At 48.5% G+C, this 19,142-nt stretch overlaps 1 protein-coding gene across 1 annotated transcript in view; it reads left to right on the plus strand.

Annotated features, from left to right (window-relative positions):
- Positions 1-19,142, plus strand: part of TNNI3K (TNNI3 interacting kinase) — a 54,500-nt gene that overhangs the window by 32,187 nt on the left and 3,171 nt on the right. Inside the window, exons 18-23 of the mRNA XM_051625728.1 lie at positions 4,727-4,779; positions 6,124-6,176; positions 7,310-7,442; positions 10,061-10,170; positions 14,158-14,217; positions 14,713-14,882. Of these exons, the coding sequence (XP_051481688.1) occupies positions 4,727-4,779; positions 6,124-6,176; positions 7,310-7,442; positions 10,061-10,170; positions 14,158-14,217; positions 14,713-14,882 (579 nt within the window). The remainder of the gene's footprint in view (positions 1-4,726; positions 4,780-6,123; positions 6,177-7,309; positions 7,443-10,060; positions 10,171-14,157; positions 14,218-14,712; positions 14,883-19,142) is intronic.

Below are 19,142 nucleotides of genomic sequence, written 5' to 3' on the forward strand. Positions count from 1 at the left end.
ACCCCCCTCTGCAGATAACAAAACCAAACAAATCATTTTAGTCACCACTCAGCTTAGGACTCTGAGACCTTCTGGGAATCAACAAACCAACCCAGTCCTCTGCTGTTAGAGCCAAACATTTCAGAGTCTGGTTTGTGCAATGTGGGCCCTAGCTTTGCCTGACTGGTGCATACACTTCAGTTGGAAAAATGACTTCCAAGATATTCGAGACTTTCATGTATTCAAGACTTTAAGGAACAGATAATCTATCCATTCTTTCACAGCTTACCTTCACTTCAAAAGATGTGAGTGCCCTGGGTCTACCATCTATTGGCTGGCCTCTTCACCTTCTCTTGGATTATCACAGGACTTCTGTTTTCTTAATGTAAAGTAGGTGCTGTGCTCTCTCTTTAGACACCTGCATTTTTCTCCTAATGACCATGGAGTAGGTTCTCACCTTATTTTTTAGCCACTCCAAATTCCCATTTGAAGTTGGATAGTGTCGTGAGTGTGGTTTGTGTTCCCAACTCCTCAGTTACCTCAGTTTTGTTATATTGAGTAACTGTTACATGATAGTGTTCGGTTTCCAAATTATAGACAACACCACTAAACTCTGTGAACATGAGTCACACCAGTTTTCCCAGTGGAAGTCCTGTAGCTCAGAAAAGCAGCAAAGGGAAAATACCACAATCCTAAGGTGGCCACTGTCTTTCCCTCTGGTGTATGAGAAAGCTGTAGCTGTGGAATAGCTCAGGCAGTAGTGCACAGCCTGCATCAAGGTTCTCCTGCACTGAGTGTGCTCTTGGGCTGTGAAGGACACTGCAGCCACTGTCCTGGCATCTCCAGCCCACAGAACCAAGAGGGACGGTGGGTTGCTGGTGCTGGTTGGCTGCACAAGTGCTCCTGTTTGCTGCACTGGCAGGAGAAGAGTCTTCCTATAGTCAGGTCTGAGCACATGTAGCTGAGTTGTATTTGTATGTGTGGAGGGAACAGTCCAGTTGTGAGAGCTTGTGCTGCCACGTGTCAGCACTGCAGTGAGTGACACATGGTTTGTGTACCCAGGATTGTTTGGGGGGAGAAGAGCAGGAAATAAGGGCATTTGAAAGGCACTTATGGATCTGCAGAAGCAAAAGCCCATATGTGTATAAATATGTATATAGCTGTTTACTCAATGCTTGGGGAATTAATGAACTCCCTTAGCAAATCCCAATGTTGTTTGTTGCAAGAAGAGCTGCCTGCATGCTGAGAGATTAAAGGGAAACCACTGGAAAGTGACAGTTAACAAAATCACAAGCTGTTAAGTTGGGAGGGACCTCCAAGATCATCTAGTGTAAAACCTTCCCCAAAGCTGGACTGACTTCAAAATGAAATGTCTATATGAAATCCAGTAATAGTGCATAAAGCTGCCTTCAAACCTTATCTCTGGCAGAATACTTCACTTCATATGGCAAAACCCACCAGTAGATTAGACTGAGCCCCTTACAAAACACAGAAGAGAAGACATTTTGGACTGGATTCAATTTTGCTTATTTTGATTGACAGAGCTTCAATCCTTTGCTTCTCTATCCCTCCATAAAGAAGTACTGCAGAAGAGGGAGGACTGTTGCCAACAGCTTTAATTTCAAGATCCACAGTCCAGTCAAAACCCGGGAAATGGAGACTGTACTAGGACACAGATAGATTTTCAAGATTAAGGTTTGGAAGGTTCCCTAAGCTGTATTTGCAGTGTCACTGTGCTGATGAAAGCCAGGAGTCTCTCCTGAATGACATGGGAACATGTCTTTCTTTGAGAAATATAACCAAGGATTTCAAAGAGGCTGGTTTGATTTAATGCCCACTGCTGTTTACTGGGACTGTGAGAGGAGAAAAGAGATCTCTCCTCTTTTGTTTTTCTTTCTTATTCCTTTTTTAGTCAATTAAGGAATGGGCACATACAACAAAAAAAAACCCTAAGATTTTAAAAAGGATGTATATCTGATAAAGCCTGTTACTCCCAAGTGGTTTAGTTCCACAACGAGATGACAAGCACAAGCAACATGCAAAACTACCTGAATTTGTAGTGCTAGGTGAGATAACAGGGTTGGCAAAAAGGAAGCATTACCAACTCCAGTGTTTCCCATGCTTTGTAACTGTTTGCTCTCTTTCTTTATTCATTTGACAAGGTAAATATAATTTGAATTATCTCTCCAGAATGACCGTGTGCAATTAAGCTAAAACAACTGTTGCCAAAGGGCACAATTGATCCGCATCACAGAGACCGACAGTAAAGGGAAATTCAGAGATGATGTGACAAGCTTACAAACTCTGCGCTGCATCCCCCTCTAGTGACCTGCCTGCACATCAGCCTCGGTAGGGCTGACTGGAAACTCCATCTGAAGGACTTGCTATTAGAGACGTTATGGTTTGGTTTTGTTTTCACTAGTGCATGAATTTTATGGAAATTCTCCCTCTCTGAATTTCATCAGACATTCATTTTTAAACTCTTCCATAAATCTCAGTTATCAATTGCTACTTGCAATTTACTTAAGAAATGAAATATTTCTGTTTTTTCAGTTTGGGTTATTTTGTTAATGAAACTGCAAAATGATAACTAAGAGCTGAGGGAGAGCTGAACAGGTTACGTTTCATTTGTTACAAACTGATGGTGAGTGGTTCATCTGATGGCTACTTGTTAACTCTCAAACTGTGGAGTGTGGCAGGGACAAGAGATGACAGCTCTTTGGGTTCTTGGCAATATCCTTTTAGTAGCTGTTAAGGAAGGAGATCTCTCTGAACACGCATTTCACCACATCCTCTTTGGAGGGAAGAACATTCCAGCTGCCCCCCGGTTCTTACTTACTGTGAATATCTTCCTCTTCACAGTTTCAGTGTTAGAAATACTCTGGTTTGGCTTGGCTGGGTTTGGTTTTGCAGCTCTCTTGCCTTCCTGCTCACAAGATGAGACTTATATAAAATGCATAAGAAACATTTATAATCTTGTGTAGAATTCTTTCTGTAGTTGTTTTGTTCCTACTTGGAAGCTCATGTTTTTAAATCCTCCCATTAACAGAGAGGATGCATTCATAGGGTCAGATTTCCTCCCAAACATTATCCACGTCCCTCATTGTCTTCAAACATGTAATATGAACACAGAGCTGAATTTTCTTCACATTAGCTTCAATAAAAGGGTGTAAACCACCACACGGATCTCGTAATTTGCCTCTTTGGTTCTAGTAGTTTCAGGAAAAATCCAGCAGGTTTAACTTTAAGCCTGCAAATATCTCTGCTGACAATCGAAGGTAAAGTTCTGGTTCTCCAATCCTTTACACTCCCTGCGACCTGCAGTTGCTATGGTTTCAAAGAGCTCACTGAATCAACAGCTTCCTAGGTGTTGGTACAAGAAACGATCTTTGATAAATGATGTCTCTGATCTCTTGATGTGGCATGTGCTGATCAAACAGGAACTTCCCTGCATTTATTCCCTCCTTCCTAACTCCAGATACTGTCTGGGGCAAAGATGAAGACTTTATCTGGAAATAGTACCTGACATATAGGTCTAGCATGACTATCCCATTCTCCTGGGATTTCTTGCTGCCTGCGGCCCCATGACACACGGGGGTGTGAGACATTTGAGGTGCAGCTCTGCAGCCAGGGGGCAGAAGGGACAGACACGAGGCAGCTCTGCAGCCCCTGCCCAGGGGCTCCAGCATTCCCAGGAGGATGCACAGCATCCCTGCCTGGGGAATCTGGCCCGATGAAAGCCCAGGCACAGAGTGGCAGGAGGGCTGCAGGTCTGGGCAGCACAGCTCTGCCCATCCAGCAGGGACAAGGACCATGCTTTGCACTGACAATAAGGGGAAAGGGTAAAAATTCCCTGTGTGCTCCCAACTCCTGAGGCAGATGAAAATCTGGCACTCAACCTGAGGCTCTTTCTGGGTCCAAAGCCATTCAGCACAGGTCATCAGCCACGCTCTGCTCATCTCAAGGGTGTTGTGAAAAGGGACACTGCAGAACTGGGACACAGGAGGGGGCAGGACCAAAATCGTCCCTCCAGCCACACCAACTGACAAGCCTCCTGTCCTACCCCAGGGTTTTCATCCCAGGTGCTGAGATTAGCTACAGGGCAAGAGATGTGTCTTCTGTCCCTAAACAAATGGAGATACTTATGAATTACAGGACCTTTGTCTTGTGAAAATAACATTTGCATTATCAAGTGTGGGTATTAAATAGGCCTCACCTTTGTGTTGTTTGGGGGTTTTTCCCAGCTTAGTGAATTTCTTATGGTTTCTAGTGATCCACTCTGCTTGGACTCTTCAGATCCATTCCTTCTCTTCTACACGTTGGCATAAATTAGGAATCACCACTAGGAATTTGCACTTATACAAGCCTTAAAAGAGAAAAGAATCAGTCCTTGTAGTTTTTTAAAGGCCACCACTGTGTTTATATTCAGCTCTCATCGTTTTCACTTCATCACTGTAATCAAGTGCACGTATTGAATAAAGCTGTTACACTTGGTCTAAAACTAATTACAGATATTATTTTGTTCTAGTATTGATTAGAAACTGACCTTTTCTTTTATGAAGCTGTTGGATTTTCCTTCTCAGACTTAATGTGTACTTCTAACAATAAATATGCAATGTAGCTAAAAGTGGTTGATCTATAGACATTTATCTACTCAAGCAGGTGATTTGAACTCCTCAAGAGTTTAGCTGTATTTTCATCATCTTTAAGACACTATTAAACAAATATCTGTAATATTTTTCCCCAGTCACAATATTCTCCTGTATGAGGATGGTCATGCAGTTGTTGCTGATTTTGGAGGTAAGGAGCTTTTATGGATTCACTTCAAATTCTCTAAATCAAAACATGTGCTGGCTAAGAAAGTGCTGAGGAGCTTGCTCTTAATTTTGTTATTATGAGATAAGATAAAAGGCTTTTAGGGACTAGAATACCCCATTTTTTTGTCTCATCTAAGTTAGCAGGTGCTGTGGAGTACTTCATTGTTTATCTGAGAAAGATCAGACAATAGTGAGGTGGATACATCTCCATTTGAGTAAGTCTTAGGGGCAAGACAGGGGAAGCAGTTGGCTGAAAATGCTTCTAATAGAAGATGTGCCCTCCTCTTCCACAGCAAGTGCTCAGAGTCTGGGGCCAGTGCTGTTGTGCACATCTGGCTGTTGGCAGCCAAGCCCCAGGCTGTAGGACATGTTTCTTTCCTTCTAGTTACAAGAGCAGAATGCAGCTTATTTCAGTTATAGACCTTCATAACTTTTTGTGTTCAAAATTAGACTGTACTTGATGAATCTGAATTCTTTTTGTTGTCTTGGGGTGTGTCAGTCAAGCTCCATGGGAACTTGTTGGCCTTGGTGCAGGGGTGGAGTTCAGGGGGCTGGGTTTGACCTCAGCAACTACTTGGCTTAAGACATGGCTGTTGTCACCCTGCAGTGTCAGCCCAGGTGTGGTCAGCAGAGATGCCCCAACAGCAGCTTGCACAGGAGGGTGGTGGCAGCATGACCTGCCCTGTGAGGGACCCCGTGCTGCCCAGACCTGCTGCTCCCTGCCAGCACAAGGCTGGGGCCACATGGGAGCAGCTGCTTGTCTGGTGCTGCCAGTGCAGCTGTCCATGCTCAGGGGGATTTCCTGACATGTCAGAGGCATCTAAGTCCTGCTTGGGGAGTTATTTATCTCTTACAAACTGTAGCATGTGCCACCTTCACTGCAGTCGTGCAAGATCTTGTCATTTTTAGGTGGGCTGCTTTTCTGACTTTAGGTAAGTCTGGCAGGGCTCCATGGGACTGCATGGTTCCCCGGGGCTCAGGGACTGCCCCTGGTAAATCCAGCTACAGTGACACTAACCAGGCAAATAGCAACAAGGTCACCAGTTCTGCCAGGGCCCCTCAGGTGCTGTGAAGTGCTGTTGATGTCAGAGGAGCTCTGCAGGTTTGCGCCAGGGCAGAACTGGGCATGCAGGGTTGAGCAGCCTCATTGTCTGTTCACACCCTTCCTGAACAACAGCCACCACAGGTCACTTCCACTTTCACCACCCCAGAGTTATTAGAAAAAACACAAAACACAAAACTTTTTACCAGTATTTTTGTACAATAAGGTGGGTATCATCTGTATTGGCTTGACAGTATTTTTTGTTTTCTGTTCTATGTGTTTCAGAATCTAGATTTTTGCAATCCCTGGATGAAGACAATATGACAAAACAACCTGGGGTTTGTTTCTTATTCTGTTCCACGTATTTAGTATAAAATATGCAGGAAAACTCAGTTTAGGAGAAAATGACATTAGAATATTTTTGTTGGAAAAGATGAAAGGGTTTAGGATTTCATCTCTCTCAATGTTTCTTTGTGGGGTTTTTTATTTCCTTTAAGCCTCTTCAATGGCAAAGATGAGTGAATATAGAATATCTGCAACAGCAAATAATGCTTTATAAGGTTATCTTTGGGGCTCTACTGCCCAAAAAAATCCTTAGTAAAATGTCATGGTTTTAATCCACCCTTCCCTGCTCCCGTGCACTCTTGGTTGGCAGGTGGTCCCTATTTCTACCAGGCAATTACTTCTTCCACCTTATTTTTCTTTCAGAGTTCTTTTCTCCATCACATCTACTGCTCACAGGGTCAGCTTTACAAGACAGTGTTGTTGTCTTCCTGAGGTGCATTCTGTGGTGGTGGAAGTGTGCAGCATCCCAGCAGATGGGTGGTGCCACAGCAGGGCTGGGCAGGCACCTGGGGAACAAATTGCAGCGTGTCCCTGCACCCTGAGGAGGGAGGGCAGACCTGGGTGCTGCCTCACAGGGCAGGGTGTCTGGTAAGGAGTGCAGATTGGGTTACTGAGGGAAAGGGAATCTGAAAAGAGAGCTGGAACTCATCACTGCAGTGAGAGGCTGGTTCTTGTGAGGCAGCCTGAGAGCTGGGCTCCCACAGAGAGCGGTGAGATCCCAGGAGAGAAGGCACCAGCCCAAGGCAGAGCTCAGCAGTTCTGCCATCCACCAGCAGCAGGGAGTTGGTGTTGGGTAGCAAGCTCAGACCTTGTGGGGTGCTCTCCAGACGTTAAGGCTGGTTTGCTTGTATTCTAGTACTACTCTTACATTTCAAGCCTGACCAGTCTGGATTTGTGGGGCTGAGACAGCCACCACACTGAGGCTGTTACCAGAAGGTGCAATAATTTGCTGCCTAAATTAGGCTGTGGTGACAGTTTTTCCCAGCAAATTTCCCCATAGTTTTATGGGTCAGTGGAGGCAAGGAAATGAGAAAAGGAAGGAAAGTAAACATACAAATGCAGGAAAATATGAGTATATGAGGAATTAAAGCCTGTGAATTGATTCTTGCTGTTTCCTGGTGCACAGAACCTACGCTGGATGGCCCCTGAGGTGTTCACTCAGTGTACAAGGTACACCATAAAAGCTGATGTGTTCAGCTATGCTCTGTGTCTCTGGGAGCTGTTGACAGGTGAAATTCCATTTGCTCACCTGAAACCAGGTAAGATGCTCATTAAATTAATATTTGATCTTCTCTGGATTAGAGAAGCAGCTGTGCTGCGTGGTCTTAACCAATCTTTTGCTGAAGTTTCTTATGAGGTGCTAAGATTATGCATTCAGTGACAAGCCCAGGAGTATCCCACCATAATCCCATGTATCACTTGCTACAGATCTGCACAACTTAAAACCCTTTGTCCTGTTCAAGGATTACAAATGGGTCAATATAATTGTAGACCTTCTGTCTCTCCCGTTGGTGTTGGGACTGTAAAGCCAGTCCTTGATACTTCTCCTGCTCCTAGCTTAAGAAAGCACCTGCAAACAGCGGTGGGGGAGCAACAGCAGATCAAAGTTTCCAGGACTACACTTGGCACTCCCTGAGATTCCCGCCCCCTGATGTTGCCAGGAGCGCTTAGAGGTTGAGGGTGCCTTAGCACGGGCCACGAGAGGCTTTGGAACCCCCCCTGCCACTGTCCTCAGCTGCTGCAGTCCCCTCCTGTGGCCGGAGGTGAGTCTGGCCAGGCTGTTGTGCAGCTCTGCACAGGGACAGCTGGAGGAACCTCACCCAGACCTTTCCTCCAGCCACTGGAATGGCTGAGAGACACGAGGGGTCTCCTGGTGTGTTTGAGCTGGGTTTGGGGTGTGAAGAGACCAGTTGCTGGGGGAAGACGTGCAGAGTTTGTTAGGTGGATTTCAAATAGAGAAAGCATGGCCCTTGGCAACATTTTGACCTTGAAAAAGGTGACTTTGTCTTAGTCCATATAAATGTTTATGCCCAAGCAGAACATAAATATCAGCAACAGTGTGTGGAAGTCTAATTCTGTTTCTCGGGTGTCTGTCAATATGCTAATTCCTTACTAGGTCACTTGCTTTATCAATTACTCAAATACTACATGAAATCTAAAATAGTTTTGTCATTAGGGCATTGTTCTTTTATTTTCTAAGTCATTTTTGATACGTGCAAAGTTTTGCTTTTTAATTCCTTTCTTAGTCTATTTTTTTTTTCCTGTTGAAGTCATTGAACAAAGATTCACTTTTCTGCTATTTTGAGATTATACCATGATTAAGCTCCTTTGGATGCCTTTGTGATGTTCAGAAGTTCAGCCTCTCACATGCAAAGATTACAGAAGAGGCACACAGTTTGTTTCTCCCTTTCTTTTCCTAATCCTGACCCCATTAAATTAATGGAATAAATCCTATTAACTTTGGTAAGACAAGACTTTGCCAACAGGTAATATATCACTTACATTACCTTTGGCAGGAAAAAAAGGAGCATTTTTCATTACAATCTTAATCTGCTTTGCATTTGCCCTCTTTCCATAGTGTCTGCTGGGCAAAAGACAAATCCTGCAGGACCTGAGTCATGTTTCCAAAGCCTTGCCAGAGCAGAAGCCAAGTGAGGCAAACTGCCCTCCTTTCTTCATATAGGCACAAAATCAGGGTTTGTCTGTTATTAACATTCTGAAGCACCATTATGCAGACAAAAGCTGCAGTGAGGACAGACAATGGCTGAAATTAATCTATTCTTATGACGAATGCTGTGATGAGAATGGGATATGATTAAAAGCAATTAGCCCATTCTAGTTACAGTCTCATGGTGGCAATCCTACAGTTCCCTGCCTCTCTCCTGCTCTCTGATCACATCATTTCAAAGTGGCAGGCAAACAAAGGGGTTTACTTAATTTTTTATATGAGTTCAAAATACATTTGTTTTTACTTGAAAAATGTTTGCTCAAAAGGAACAAGAAGTATGAGCCATGTATTTGGATTCACTAAGTGTGTAAACTCCATTAGGAAAACATTTTGGCAGTTTTGTCTTTGTCAGAAGTGGCTGCCAGTCATGAAGAGGCACCTACTAGTTTTGTGCTAAAAAAAATACTTAGAACTAGTTTTAGTCTTAGACTGTAATAGAACTATCCATGGGTTGTTTTGATACATCTGAGTCTGTTATCAACTTAACCTGCAATGGAGTGTTCTTGTAATCCTGTATTAATAACTCGGATATTTTTTTATTTTAGAGTGAGTTGAAGGTTATCTCATTTTTTTCCCCCAAAGGCCTTTTTTTCAGGTTTAACCTGAATCATTTTCTTCACCCATACTTAGTCTTACTGGCAGGATGTTTCCATTGAGGGTGGCAGGCTGTCTTAGCTCCCTTCACTAACAGCACAGGCTGGAAAGCCTCTCTAAGCTACAAGTCTTTATCCAGAGATTGGTTGAGCATTTCTGCACCTGCTGGGCTGTGTGCCAGCAGCCAGGGGAGTGCTCCCGGGAGCTGTGGGGTGGCTGCTGAGGGAGCTGTGGGGCAGGTGCAGAGGGATCCCGTGGGAAGGGTGCAGAGGGATCCCATGGGGCAGGTGCAGAGGGATCCCGTGGGAAGGGTGCAGAGGGATCCCATGGGAAGGGTGCAGAGGGATCCCATGGGAAGGGTGCAGAGGGATCCCGTGGGAAGGGTGCAGAGGGATCCCGTGGGAAGGGTGCAGAGGGATCCCGTGGGAAGGGTGCAGAGGGATCCCATGGGGCAGGTGCAGAGGGATCCCGTGGGAAGGGTGCAGAGGGGTCCCATGGGGCAGGTGCAGAGGGGTCCCGTGGGAAGGGCGCTGACAGCGGGGTGCTCTTCCGCAGCGGCGGCGGCAGCTGACATGGCCTACCACCACATCCGGCCGCCCCTGGGCTACTCCATCCCCAAGCCCATCTCGGCCCTGCTGGTGAGGGGCTGGAACGCCTGTCCCCAGGTGAGTGGCCGTGCGGGGGGCAGGACGTGGGGCAGGGGCTGCTGCAGCCTCTGGCTGCCCCCAGGGACTGTCCCAAGCGCCCCAGCTCCCTGGGCAAGTGCCCTGCGGAGCCCTGAGGCAGGACACGGTGTTTGTCAAGAAACACAGGGGAGCTGGGGAACTGAAAAAAGAGAATGAACATTTAGCCATTCCTGAAGCTTTGATTAATTCTGTAACTTTGATTATGACTTCAGTTATTACTGTCATGCCTGGGTTGTATTGCAGGGCCCAGCTCTCCTGAGCCTCCTGCTTCACCCGGGCACTGGGTCATTTATCAGCAGCATCGTGTCATCCTCCTGTGCATCCAGCTATTGCCTTTATTTTCCTTTGCTACATCATGACATGACATATCTCTTTGAAAAGTTGAAAGCCATCTGTTCTGTTAGATTTCCAAATGGCTACAGTGCCTGCTATGATTGCTGCTGTTGTCTTGGGGTGCATTTGTCATAGCTTAGGGAAGCGAGGCAGGAGCAGCCCTTGGAGCCTGGCCGGGTGTAACGTGCTCCTTCCACAGGCACTGCCCAGCCCAAGGGCTCCTTCTCACCAGCTGCGTCACTGCCAACCCTGCAATGGGCCTCTCCTGTTCCAGCTATATCAGCTCTTTATGGTTCTTCCTATTATTTCAGTTTCCCTCCCCATATGATATGGAATTTAATTTTCAGAGCCTTAAAATAGTAAACACAATGAACATTTTTTTCTCCAACTGATGCCCTGGGAATTTTCTTCTGGGACTGATTAATGCTGACAAAGAAAAGCCTCAGGTGTGTGTTACAATTAAAAAACTCTTCTTTAGGACAGGAAGAAAAACTGCACAGTGAATTTCAAGGCTGTGTGTTGCATCTGCTGTAATTCCTGTCTCCTGGAGCCCAGCAATGCCTGCAGGGTGGGAGATGGATCTGACAGGCAGTTTCTGCCGTGGGGTTGTTGCTGAGGCACCTTTCCCACATGCTGCAGTTGTGGCTGGGTTTTAGTGATTGGAGAAGTCTCATTATCCCAATTAACTCAGCAGCAACAGCATGAAAGAAAATGAAATACACAAGTGTTCCCTTCTGAGATGATAAACCGGTGGTTACAGAAGGAGTGTTTTATGTTGGTTTTTGCAGTCTGTTTCTATTTCTGTACAAAAGGGAACTCAATTAAGTGAGCCTGCAGAAGCCCATCATCCTCACACTGGCTGCTTTTAGGACCACAGCAGGATTTAATGGGGCTTGAGACCACCCGTGGCAGAGGGACAGCAGTGACCCTCCCCTGACGAGTCTTTGTATCTCTGTCCTTATATCAAGGGTCACATCTTTTAAAGCAGGGCTAATAACCAGGACTTTGCTGCTGCTGTGTCCCAGCTGTACTTCCTGAATGGACAGATCAGTGTATTGGGGTGTGAAAATGCAGCTATTGGACTGTGTGGGCACCTGAGCTGGCTCAGCTCAGCCCAGGCTGATGGTGCTGCTGCTCTGGCCCTTGATGGGGTTGTTCATCACTTCTGGGCTTTAACAGCGTTCCCTGGTGATGCAAAGTAGAAAGGAGCCAGATGAATGTCATCCCTATACAGCATTTCTCACACAGAGGATGATGGAGATGGGTAGGGCCTTTATTTGCTTCTGTGTGCCAGCCAGGTGAGGGACCCTGCGTGGCTCATGAGGCCACCTTGGCACACGCCCCTGCAGCAACTGCACACACGTCTTTGCACTGAACTGTCTGACAAGTCAAGAAATATACCCCAGAGCCTGGAAATGCACTTTGTTTAGAAAATGTTCCACAAAATGGGTTAGCTGCTTCAGGAAACACCTTGCAGGGGTAGGCTTTGCGTTTGGAGACTTGGTTAGTTGGTTGGTTTTCTGGTGCATTTGAGGTCTTCATGGAGCAATGTGGAAGTTTCATTTCTGATGAAAGAGGAGTGGATTTTGGAACCTGTGTCATTTTCTGGTGTTACAGGAGGTCTCATTTCATATTTTAGATTGGAAAATAGATTGGATAATAGAGGAAACTTCTTGACTGAAAGGGTTATCAGTCACTGCAACAGGCTGCCCAGGGAGCACCTTCCACGGAGACGTTTAAAAGATGTGTAGATGTGGTGCCGAAGGACATGGTTTAGCACTGGAATCTGTGATTTTAAAGGTCTTTCCCAACCAAAACAATTCAGTGATTCTGTATTACAGCTTCATATTTACTGATTCAGATACTCCAAATTGAAAGGCTTTTCCAACCATAGTGATTCTGTGAATTTCCTACTGGAACCAGAGTCCTGGCTTTGTGTCCCTTCTCTATTCAGCCTATCTTAGAAAGACAGTTTATAATCTGCCTAAACCTGTCCTTGTCCTGGCTACTTGAGAGTTTTCTTGCTGGTTTACTGATCTAAAGCACATGCCCAAGTGCTTTGCCAAAACAGGGAAGAGGGAGGTTTGTGTGACTTGGGGCAACCAATTCCCTGCAGTGACCTCTGCCCCTCACTGGTCCTTCCTAGTTCTGTACATGAATATTGGTGTGAGAACTGTGAATGAAATCTCTCTACAGTGCAGGGTGAATATAGTTTGTTTCATGGCTAGTTTATTTATTGTTATTAAGTTTCCTGCACTCTTGAAGATGCTCTTGTCTTTGCACTTCAGGACCTAGTGCTAGGGCCCAGGGGTGGGGTGGAGGCAAGGGAATTGGTTTGTTTTCCATGTAACTTTAATGTAGCTGCTAAAAATCATCAACATGTAACTCACATTCTGTTTAAATTTATTAATAAGATGTCACATTAAATTGTTGACTTAAGCAAGCACTATTAATGGTTATAGTGACTGTATCTTGTTAGCCTTTCCACAGCTCATTTAGCCCAAATAAAAAGCAACCATCTTTGCAGGATCCTGATACACTTCATTACTCATCAATATCACTCCAGCATCACTGAATCTTGCTAATGTTTTAGAGCTGCATGATAGAATGACGAGGCAATTGATAGCTCAGCTAGCCCGTGGATGGCTTGAGCTTTGCACAATGTGAGGGCAAAAGCTTAGTTTAAAGAGTTTTATTGGTGTTTTACTACCAGTCTCAGTAACAAAGGTTTTGACTGACTTCTGAGAGCCTTGGAAGGAGGGCAGAGGACAATGGAGCAGCATCAGCAGCTTCTGCTCAGTGTTTGCAGGGGCTCAGGGTGCTGTGCAGGGAACAGCTCACCCTGAATTCAGAGGTCAGAACTCTGCAAGAGGTTTGCTCAGGTTTGTTGGTTTTTGGTTTTTGTTTGTTGTTTTTTTTTTTTAAAGGCAGAAACCAGAGTGTATCTGTATGGATTTTGCTGGATGTCCATGAAATGCATCCATATTTGAAATCGTATCCTTTTATTTGTCTTCAGTTTCATTCGAGGTTCATCCCACTGAAAACTAGTTGCCACATCATGTCACTGTTACTGTTTATCAGGTAGTTGAGCATCTATTTCCAGAAACTTTTTACAGTAGTTGTTTCCAAAGGCAAACTAATAACTAGTAAATTACACAGTGTATCTTAAGCAGCATTTTTCATTAGCTATTTTAATTTGTAAGCCTTAATTAGAGTCAAAGTACTTGCCATAGTACCTGGGGCTCAGTTCTGTGAGGAAGATAACGGTGGTGGACATGGTGCTGCTGAGGGGCTGCTCTGTTCACAGCCTCATCTGTGGGCAAAGAGGAAGCAGAGCCAAGGATTTATAGTCCCTAGTTTTGTAATATTACGATCTAGTCATTATCAGCTCAAACGTGGTTGTTACAGAAGAAGAGAGGAGTCGTGCGGTTGGAGTTGTTTTACTCACATCTCAGTTTGGTGGCTTGGTGCTGAGCCTGCAGGTGCCACCGGCTTCCCCAGCAGACTGAGAACAATGCCTTGGACTTCAGAGGGGAGCTGTGATTCCTCCCAGATCCGTGAGTCAGTTGAATCACAGGGGATGTGCCCCCTTCTATTCTTAACACAACTCTGCTTTTTCTGTTGTGTTCACAGGGGAGACCAGAGTTTTCAGAAGTCGTCACAAAATTAGAAGAATGTCTGCGGAACATTGAGGTGAGGAGGTTATTCCTGCAGAGCATCTGGGAGCAGGTGTGGGGAGAGCACCAGCAGCAGAGGGACGTGGTGGCTTTGGAGCCTGTCACTGCTCCAGCTGCTGCCTCCTCCTGCCTGCAGCCCTGTCCCGGGACAGCCGGGGGGGTGAGGGGGCCGTGCCCGCGGGAAGCCTGGGCGAGGGGAGGCAGGGATGTGTCCCAGCCACAGGTGGATGGATGCTCGTGAGCCAAGTGACCCTGGGCTGAGCTGGAGCTGATCCTCTGGAGAGCCACCCACCCCCAGCTGGAAGCCCCCAGCCGCGCTGGCCTGGCCGCAGGCAGCCCGCAGGTCTCCTCGGCTGGTCAAAGCCAGAGGGCTCTGCTTTTGTCACCCAAACCAAGGGGAAATGCGGGGCGCACTGCTTAAGAGAAAGGCCTTAGGGCAGACTTGTAAATACGCAATGACAGTGTCGCCTTTCGTTTGTTTGTTTGTTCGTTGTGGGTTTTGTCACTGCAGCTGATGTCTCCGGGCTCCAGCAACAGCAGCGGGTCCCTGTCCCCCTCCTCCTCCTCGGACTGCCTGCTGTCCCGGGCCGGGCCGGGCCGCAGCCATGTGGCCGCGCTGCGCAGCCGCTTCGAGCTGGAGTACGCGCTGAACGCCCGGGCTGGCCCGGGCTGGGCCCTGGGGTGGGTACCGACCGGGGCCGGGGCTGCTGCCTGCCCTGCCCTGCCTGCCCTGCCCTGCCCTGCACCCTGCCTGCCCTGCCCTGCACCCTGCCCTGCCCTGCCCTGCACCCTGCCCTGCCCTGCCCTGCACCCTGCCAGCCCTGCACCCTGCCTGCCCTGCCCTGCGCCCTGCCTGCCCTGCCCTGCCCTGCCAGCCCTGCCAGCCCTGCACCCTGCCTGCCCTGCCCTGCACCCTGCCTGCCCTGCACCCTGCCTGCCCTGCCCTGCGCCCTGCCTGCCCTGCCCTGCCCTGCCAGCCCTGCCAGCCCTGCACCCTGCCTGCCCTGCCCTGCACCCTGCCCTGCCCTGCCCTGCACCCTGCCCTGCCCTGCCCTGCCCTGCACCCTGCCTGCCCTGCCCTGCACCCTGCCCTGCCCTGCACCCTGCCTGCCCTGCCCTGCACCCTACCCTGCCCTGCCCTGCACCCTGCCCTGCCCTGCCCTGCACCCTGCCCTGCCCTGCCCTGCACCCTGCCCTGCCCCGCACCCTGCCTGCCCTGCACCCTGCCTGCCCTGCACCCTGCCTGCCCTGCACCCTGCCTGCCCTGCACCCTGCCCTGCCCCGCACCCTGCCTGCCCTGCACCCTGCCTGCCCTGCACCCTGCCTGCCCTGCACCCTGCCCTGCCCTGCACCCTGCCTGCCCTGCACCCTGCCCTGCCCTGCCCTGCACCCTGCCTGCCCTGCACCCTGCCTGCCCTGCACCCTGCCCCGCACCCTGCCTGCCCTGCACCCTGCCTGCCCTTCCCCCCTTCCCGCAGCATCAGCTCCCGCCGCAGGGATCGTGCCCCGCTGGGGCCAGGCGGGACAGCACCTCTGCAGCCCCGGCTCCTGCGGGGCACAGGGGGTCCGGGGCAGCCGGGTGCTGAGGGAGCCCTCCTGCTGCCAGCCAGCAGCTGGGCGTTGGCAGCCTGCACTGTGACTTAGATCCAGTAAAAAACCCAAGTCCTGCTTGTACGGGCTCCACACACGGTGCCACCCTTCATCAGGTGGAACGCGAGGCTGATGGCTGCCCACCCAAGGGGATGGAGGTGAGTGGTCCTTAGATGGATGTGCCTTCACCACCTGCAGCAGGTCTGGGAAGGCCAGGGTTTATATCACAATGTGGTTTTAGTTTGAAAAATTTCACCAAAGAAAAGCTAAAAGACACATTTTTCTTTGGAAAAGTATATAGATAGATACATTCCAGCGCTTGGCAACAGCGGGAAAAGCCCAGCTAGACCCTGGACAGCGTTTCAGCACCAAAGGAGGTGGCTGGAGGCAGCAGGCAGCGCTGTGGCACAGCCTGCCCGCATTCCCAGAGCTGCTCGCTTCCCACAGGGATGCCAGTGAGGGGAGCTGACTCCTGCAGGAGCTTCTGGTGTTGACAGACCAGTTTCTCACACTGAAGGCAGTGTAACCTCTAGGTACTGGCCGAGAAGCAGAGAAGGCTGAGTTAGTGCCCAGACAGAAGTGGAGGGCAGGATCTGCTCGACCTGGGAAGGGGCCAGAGCTCCCTGGTGAGCTCACCTCTCCCAGCAGCAGCCTAAGCCCTGCACGAGTTTACTGACTCGTGTCACCAGCGTGGCTTGTTACCTCTGCCAAAATACAAGGCAGATGTGCCCTTCTCATTAGGAGGAATAGGGCACACTTGGGAAAACCCGGCTGAAAATCCTAGAAATAAGCAAATCTGGGAAGAAAGTCTCAGTGAAATACCATTAGGATTGTTGTGGACAAGAAAGCTCCTTTCCTGTTACATCATTTTTCTGTGTACGTTCCCTTTATGGAGTGCATAGCTTGTGTCTGAGCAAGTGTCTGAAAACTGTTGAACATGCCCTCACCTCTGCTAGGTTCTTAATATTGGTGGCATTTGCTTAATGAGAGGGAGTTTTGTGGGCAGGAAGAACACCCAGTTCCCTGGCCATACGGGCCTGTGGTGAAGATAGATTGTGGGGAGAGACCAGTGGCCCCAGAGAACAGCTGTGGTAGAAAAGCAAAGCAGTTGAAGAGGTGCCATTTTTCAGATGTTGTGTTTCTCGGGACTGGATTTTAGGTTTTGTGGTTTTTTTTCATCTTGCTCTCAAATTGTGATATGATTGGATGCTGAAGTGGGCTGTGCTGCTGGAGATGGTGCTGCAGCACCAGGAGAGAGCCTGGCCTGGCTGGGGCTGTCACCTTTCTGCTGGCTGGGAGGGTGGCAGGGACAGACAGAATCCAGACTGGCCCAGCAGATACAGTGGCAGGAGACACAAACAGCAAGTCCCTTTTCCTTGAGGAAAAGGATCTCAGCCTTGCAGAGACTCTGAAGCCAGCATTTCTGGGGCTGGTCCCCCCAGAGCACGTTCTAGACATCAACTATCCTTCAATTTAAGGCTATAGAAGGAAGGGTAAGAAGCACTCCCAGCATTTTCTTGGGCAAAGTCACCTGTGCATTCTCTTTATTTTCATACCATTGAGATCTGAGGCAGCCTATCCTACCACTTGGGAGACCTGGTTTGGAGAGCAAATTTAGCACTGTCCCATCGCTGTCCCCCGGGGGGTGAGCGCTGTGGGAACGGGCTGGTGCTGGCAGCCGAGCAGCCAAACCTCGCCCGTGAGCTCCCCTCAGCAGCCGGGAGCAGCAGCAGCAGAGCCAGCCCTGCTCCCAGCACCCGGTCGCAGCCAGGAACACCGTGGGGGCTGGAGAGAGGAGCAGAATGAAGCCCCTTTGCCTGCTCGGGGCTTGTCTGGAGAGGAGAAGGTAAACACCTGCAGGCACTGAAACCTTTTCCTCGAAAATACAGATCAGAGCTGCACCGTTCGTCTGGCAAAATGTGGTGTCTCACAAATTGTGTTGCTGCTGTCACCTGCTGCTGGAGCAGGAGGTGGAGGTGGGCACTGAGGGCAGAGGAAGGCCATGTCAGCTAGACTGCTGTGTTCTGTAAAGGACCAGGCTTTGCTGTTGAGTGTAACAGCTTGGCATGAACTGAGTAAGGTGGTGTGGGGGTGAGTGCAGGCCTGTACCTCAGGGTTCCCAGTGCAGCCCTGAGGCTCGTTAGCCCACCAGAACGGGCTCCTCTGTCACCCCAGTAGTTATTTAAAGGTGGATTCTTTTATCAGATGCTCTGCCATACAAACTGACAACATTCAAATCTATAAATAGCACCCAGAAAGATTCGCCCAGAGGCACAACACTCGATGAAAATGAAATGGTTTCCACTGTTTCAGTAGTTTTTCAATTATACAACACACTGAGATGATTAATGGCTTCACTTAATCATGACAATTTTTTTTTCTCAGGGTTTCATTCTTGCAAGTGTGGGCAATTTCATGCTGGATTTTTTTCCCCAGCTGGACAATGTTTCCTGAGCTGCTCCTGTTTACCTCTGCTCCAACCATGCCATGCCCATGACACTGCAGCAAGCAGCTGACCCCACGGCAGGACCAATGTGTCTCCATGTCCCAGACATGGAATTCCACAGCCCTGGCAGGGAAGTCGTTGGTTCCTTGCCTTGTGCCTCTGGAGTCAGTTCAGTGGGTAGCTCTGCAGCGTGGTGGGTCTGTCATGAGTTGGATGCAGGAACAGAGCATTTTAGTTGTGTCTGTCAGGACAGCTTAATGTGAGAACCCCTCACTGTAGAGAAGTTTTAAACTGTTGATTTTCTACCTCTTAATACCTTTAGCAAAGAGCCCCTTGGAGACCTCCTGGCTCCTCCCCAGCCCACAGATGCTGAGCAGCTTCCTGCTGTCCTTGCAGATGCAGGTTTGCCAGCCAGGCTTGGGCTGGCTCTTTGCTTCAGCCTCTGCCTGGACAGTGCTTCCCCAAAACAGTATCACTGGCAGTGTTATCTCTTCCTTTATTCTTTTGGGTGCTCCTTGGGAATTGAGGAACTGAGTGCTAAATGAGAGCAGTTTGGGCTTCTGGTTTTTGTGTGCACTTGGTGCCTGCCTGCGATCTGAGAAGAGCTGGTAGAGGACAGTGCTGTCCCTGATAGCTCCTTGGGGTCAGGGGTAAACAACCTGGTGGCAGGACAGTGGCTTTGGTCAAGGACTGGAAGATAATTCAGCAATCTTCCTCGCCAGAGAAACTTGCAGGAATCTGTTATGGTGCGTAAAACAGACTACAGTGATCCTGCACTGATGCCCAGAATTGCTTCTAAAATAGTGATGCTCAAACTCTTGGGAAACTCCAAACAGTGGATTGGAGGGAAGTTACTTTGAGATGGGGAGGAAATGTGGGCATAGATATGATTCATGTTCTTGCTT

The sequence above is a fragment of the Apus apus genome, chromosome 7 (assembly GCF_020740795.1).
Source record: "Apus apus isolate bApuApu2 chromosome 7, bApuApu2.pri.cur, whole genome shotgun sequence".
In the NCBI taxonomy this organism is placed as follows: domain Eukaryota; kingdom Metazoa; phylum Chordata; class Aves; order Apodiformes; family Apodidae; genus Apus; species Apus apus.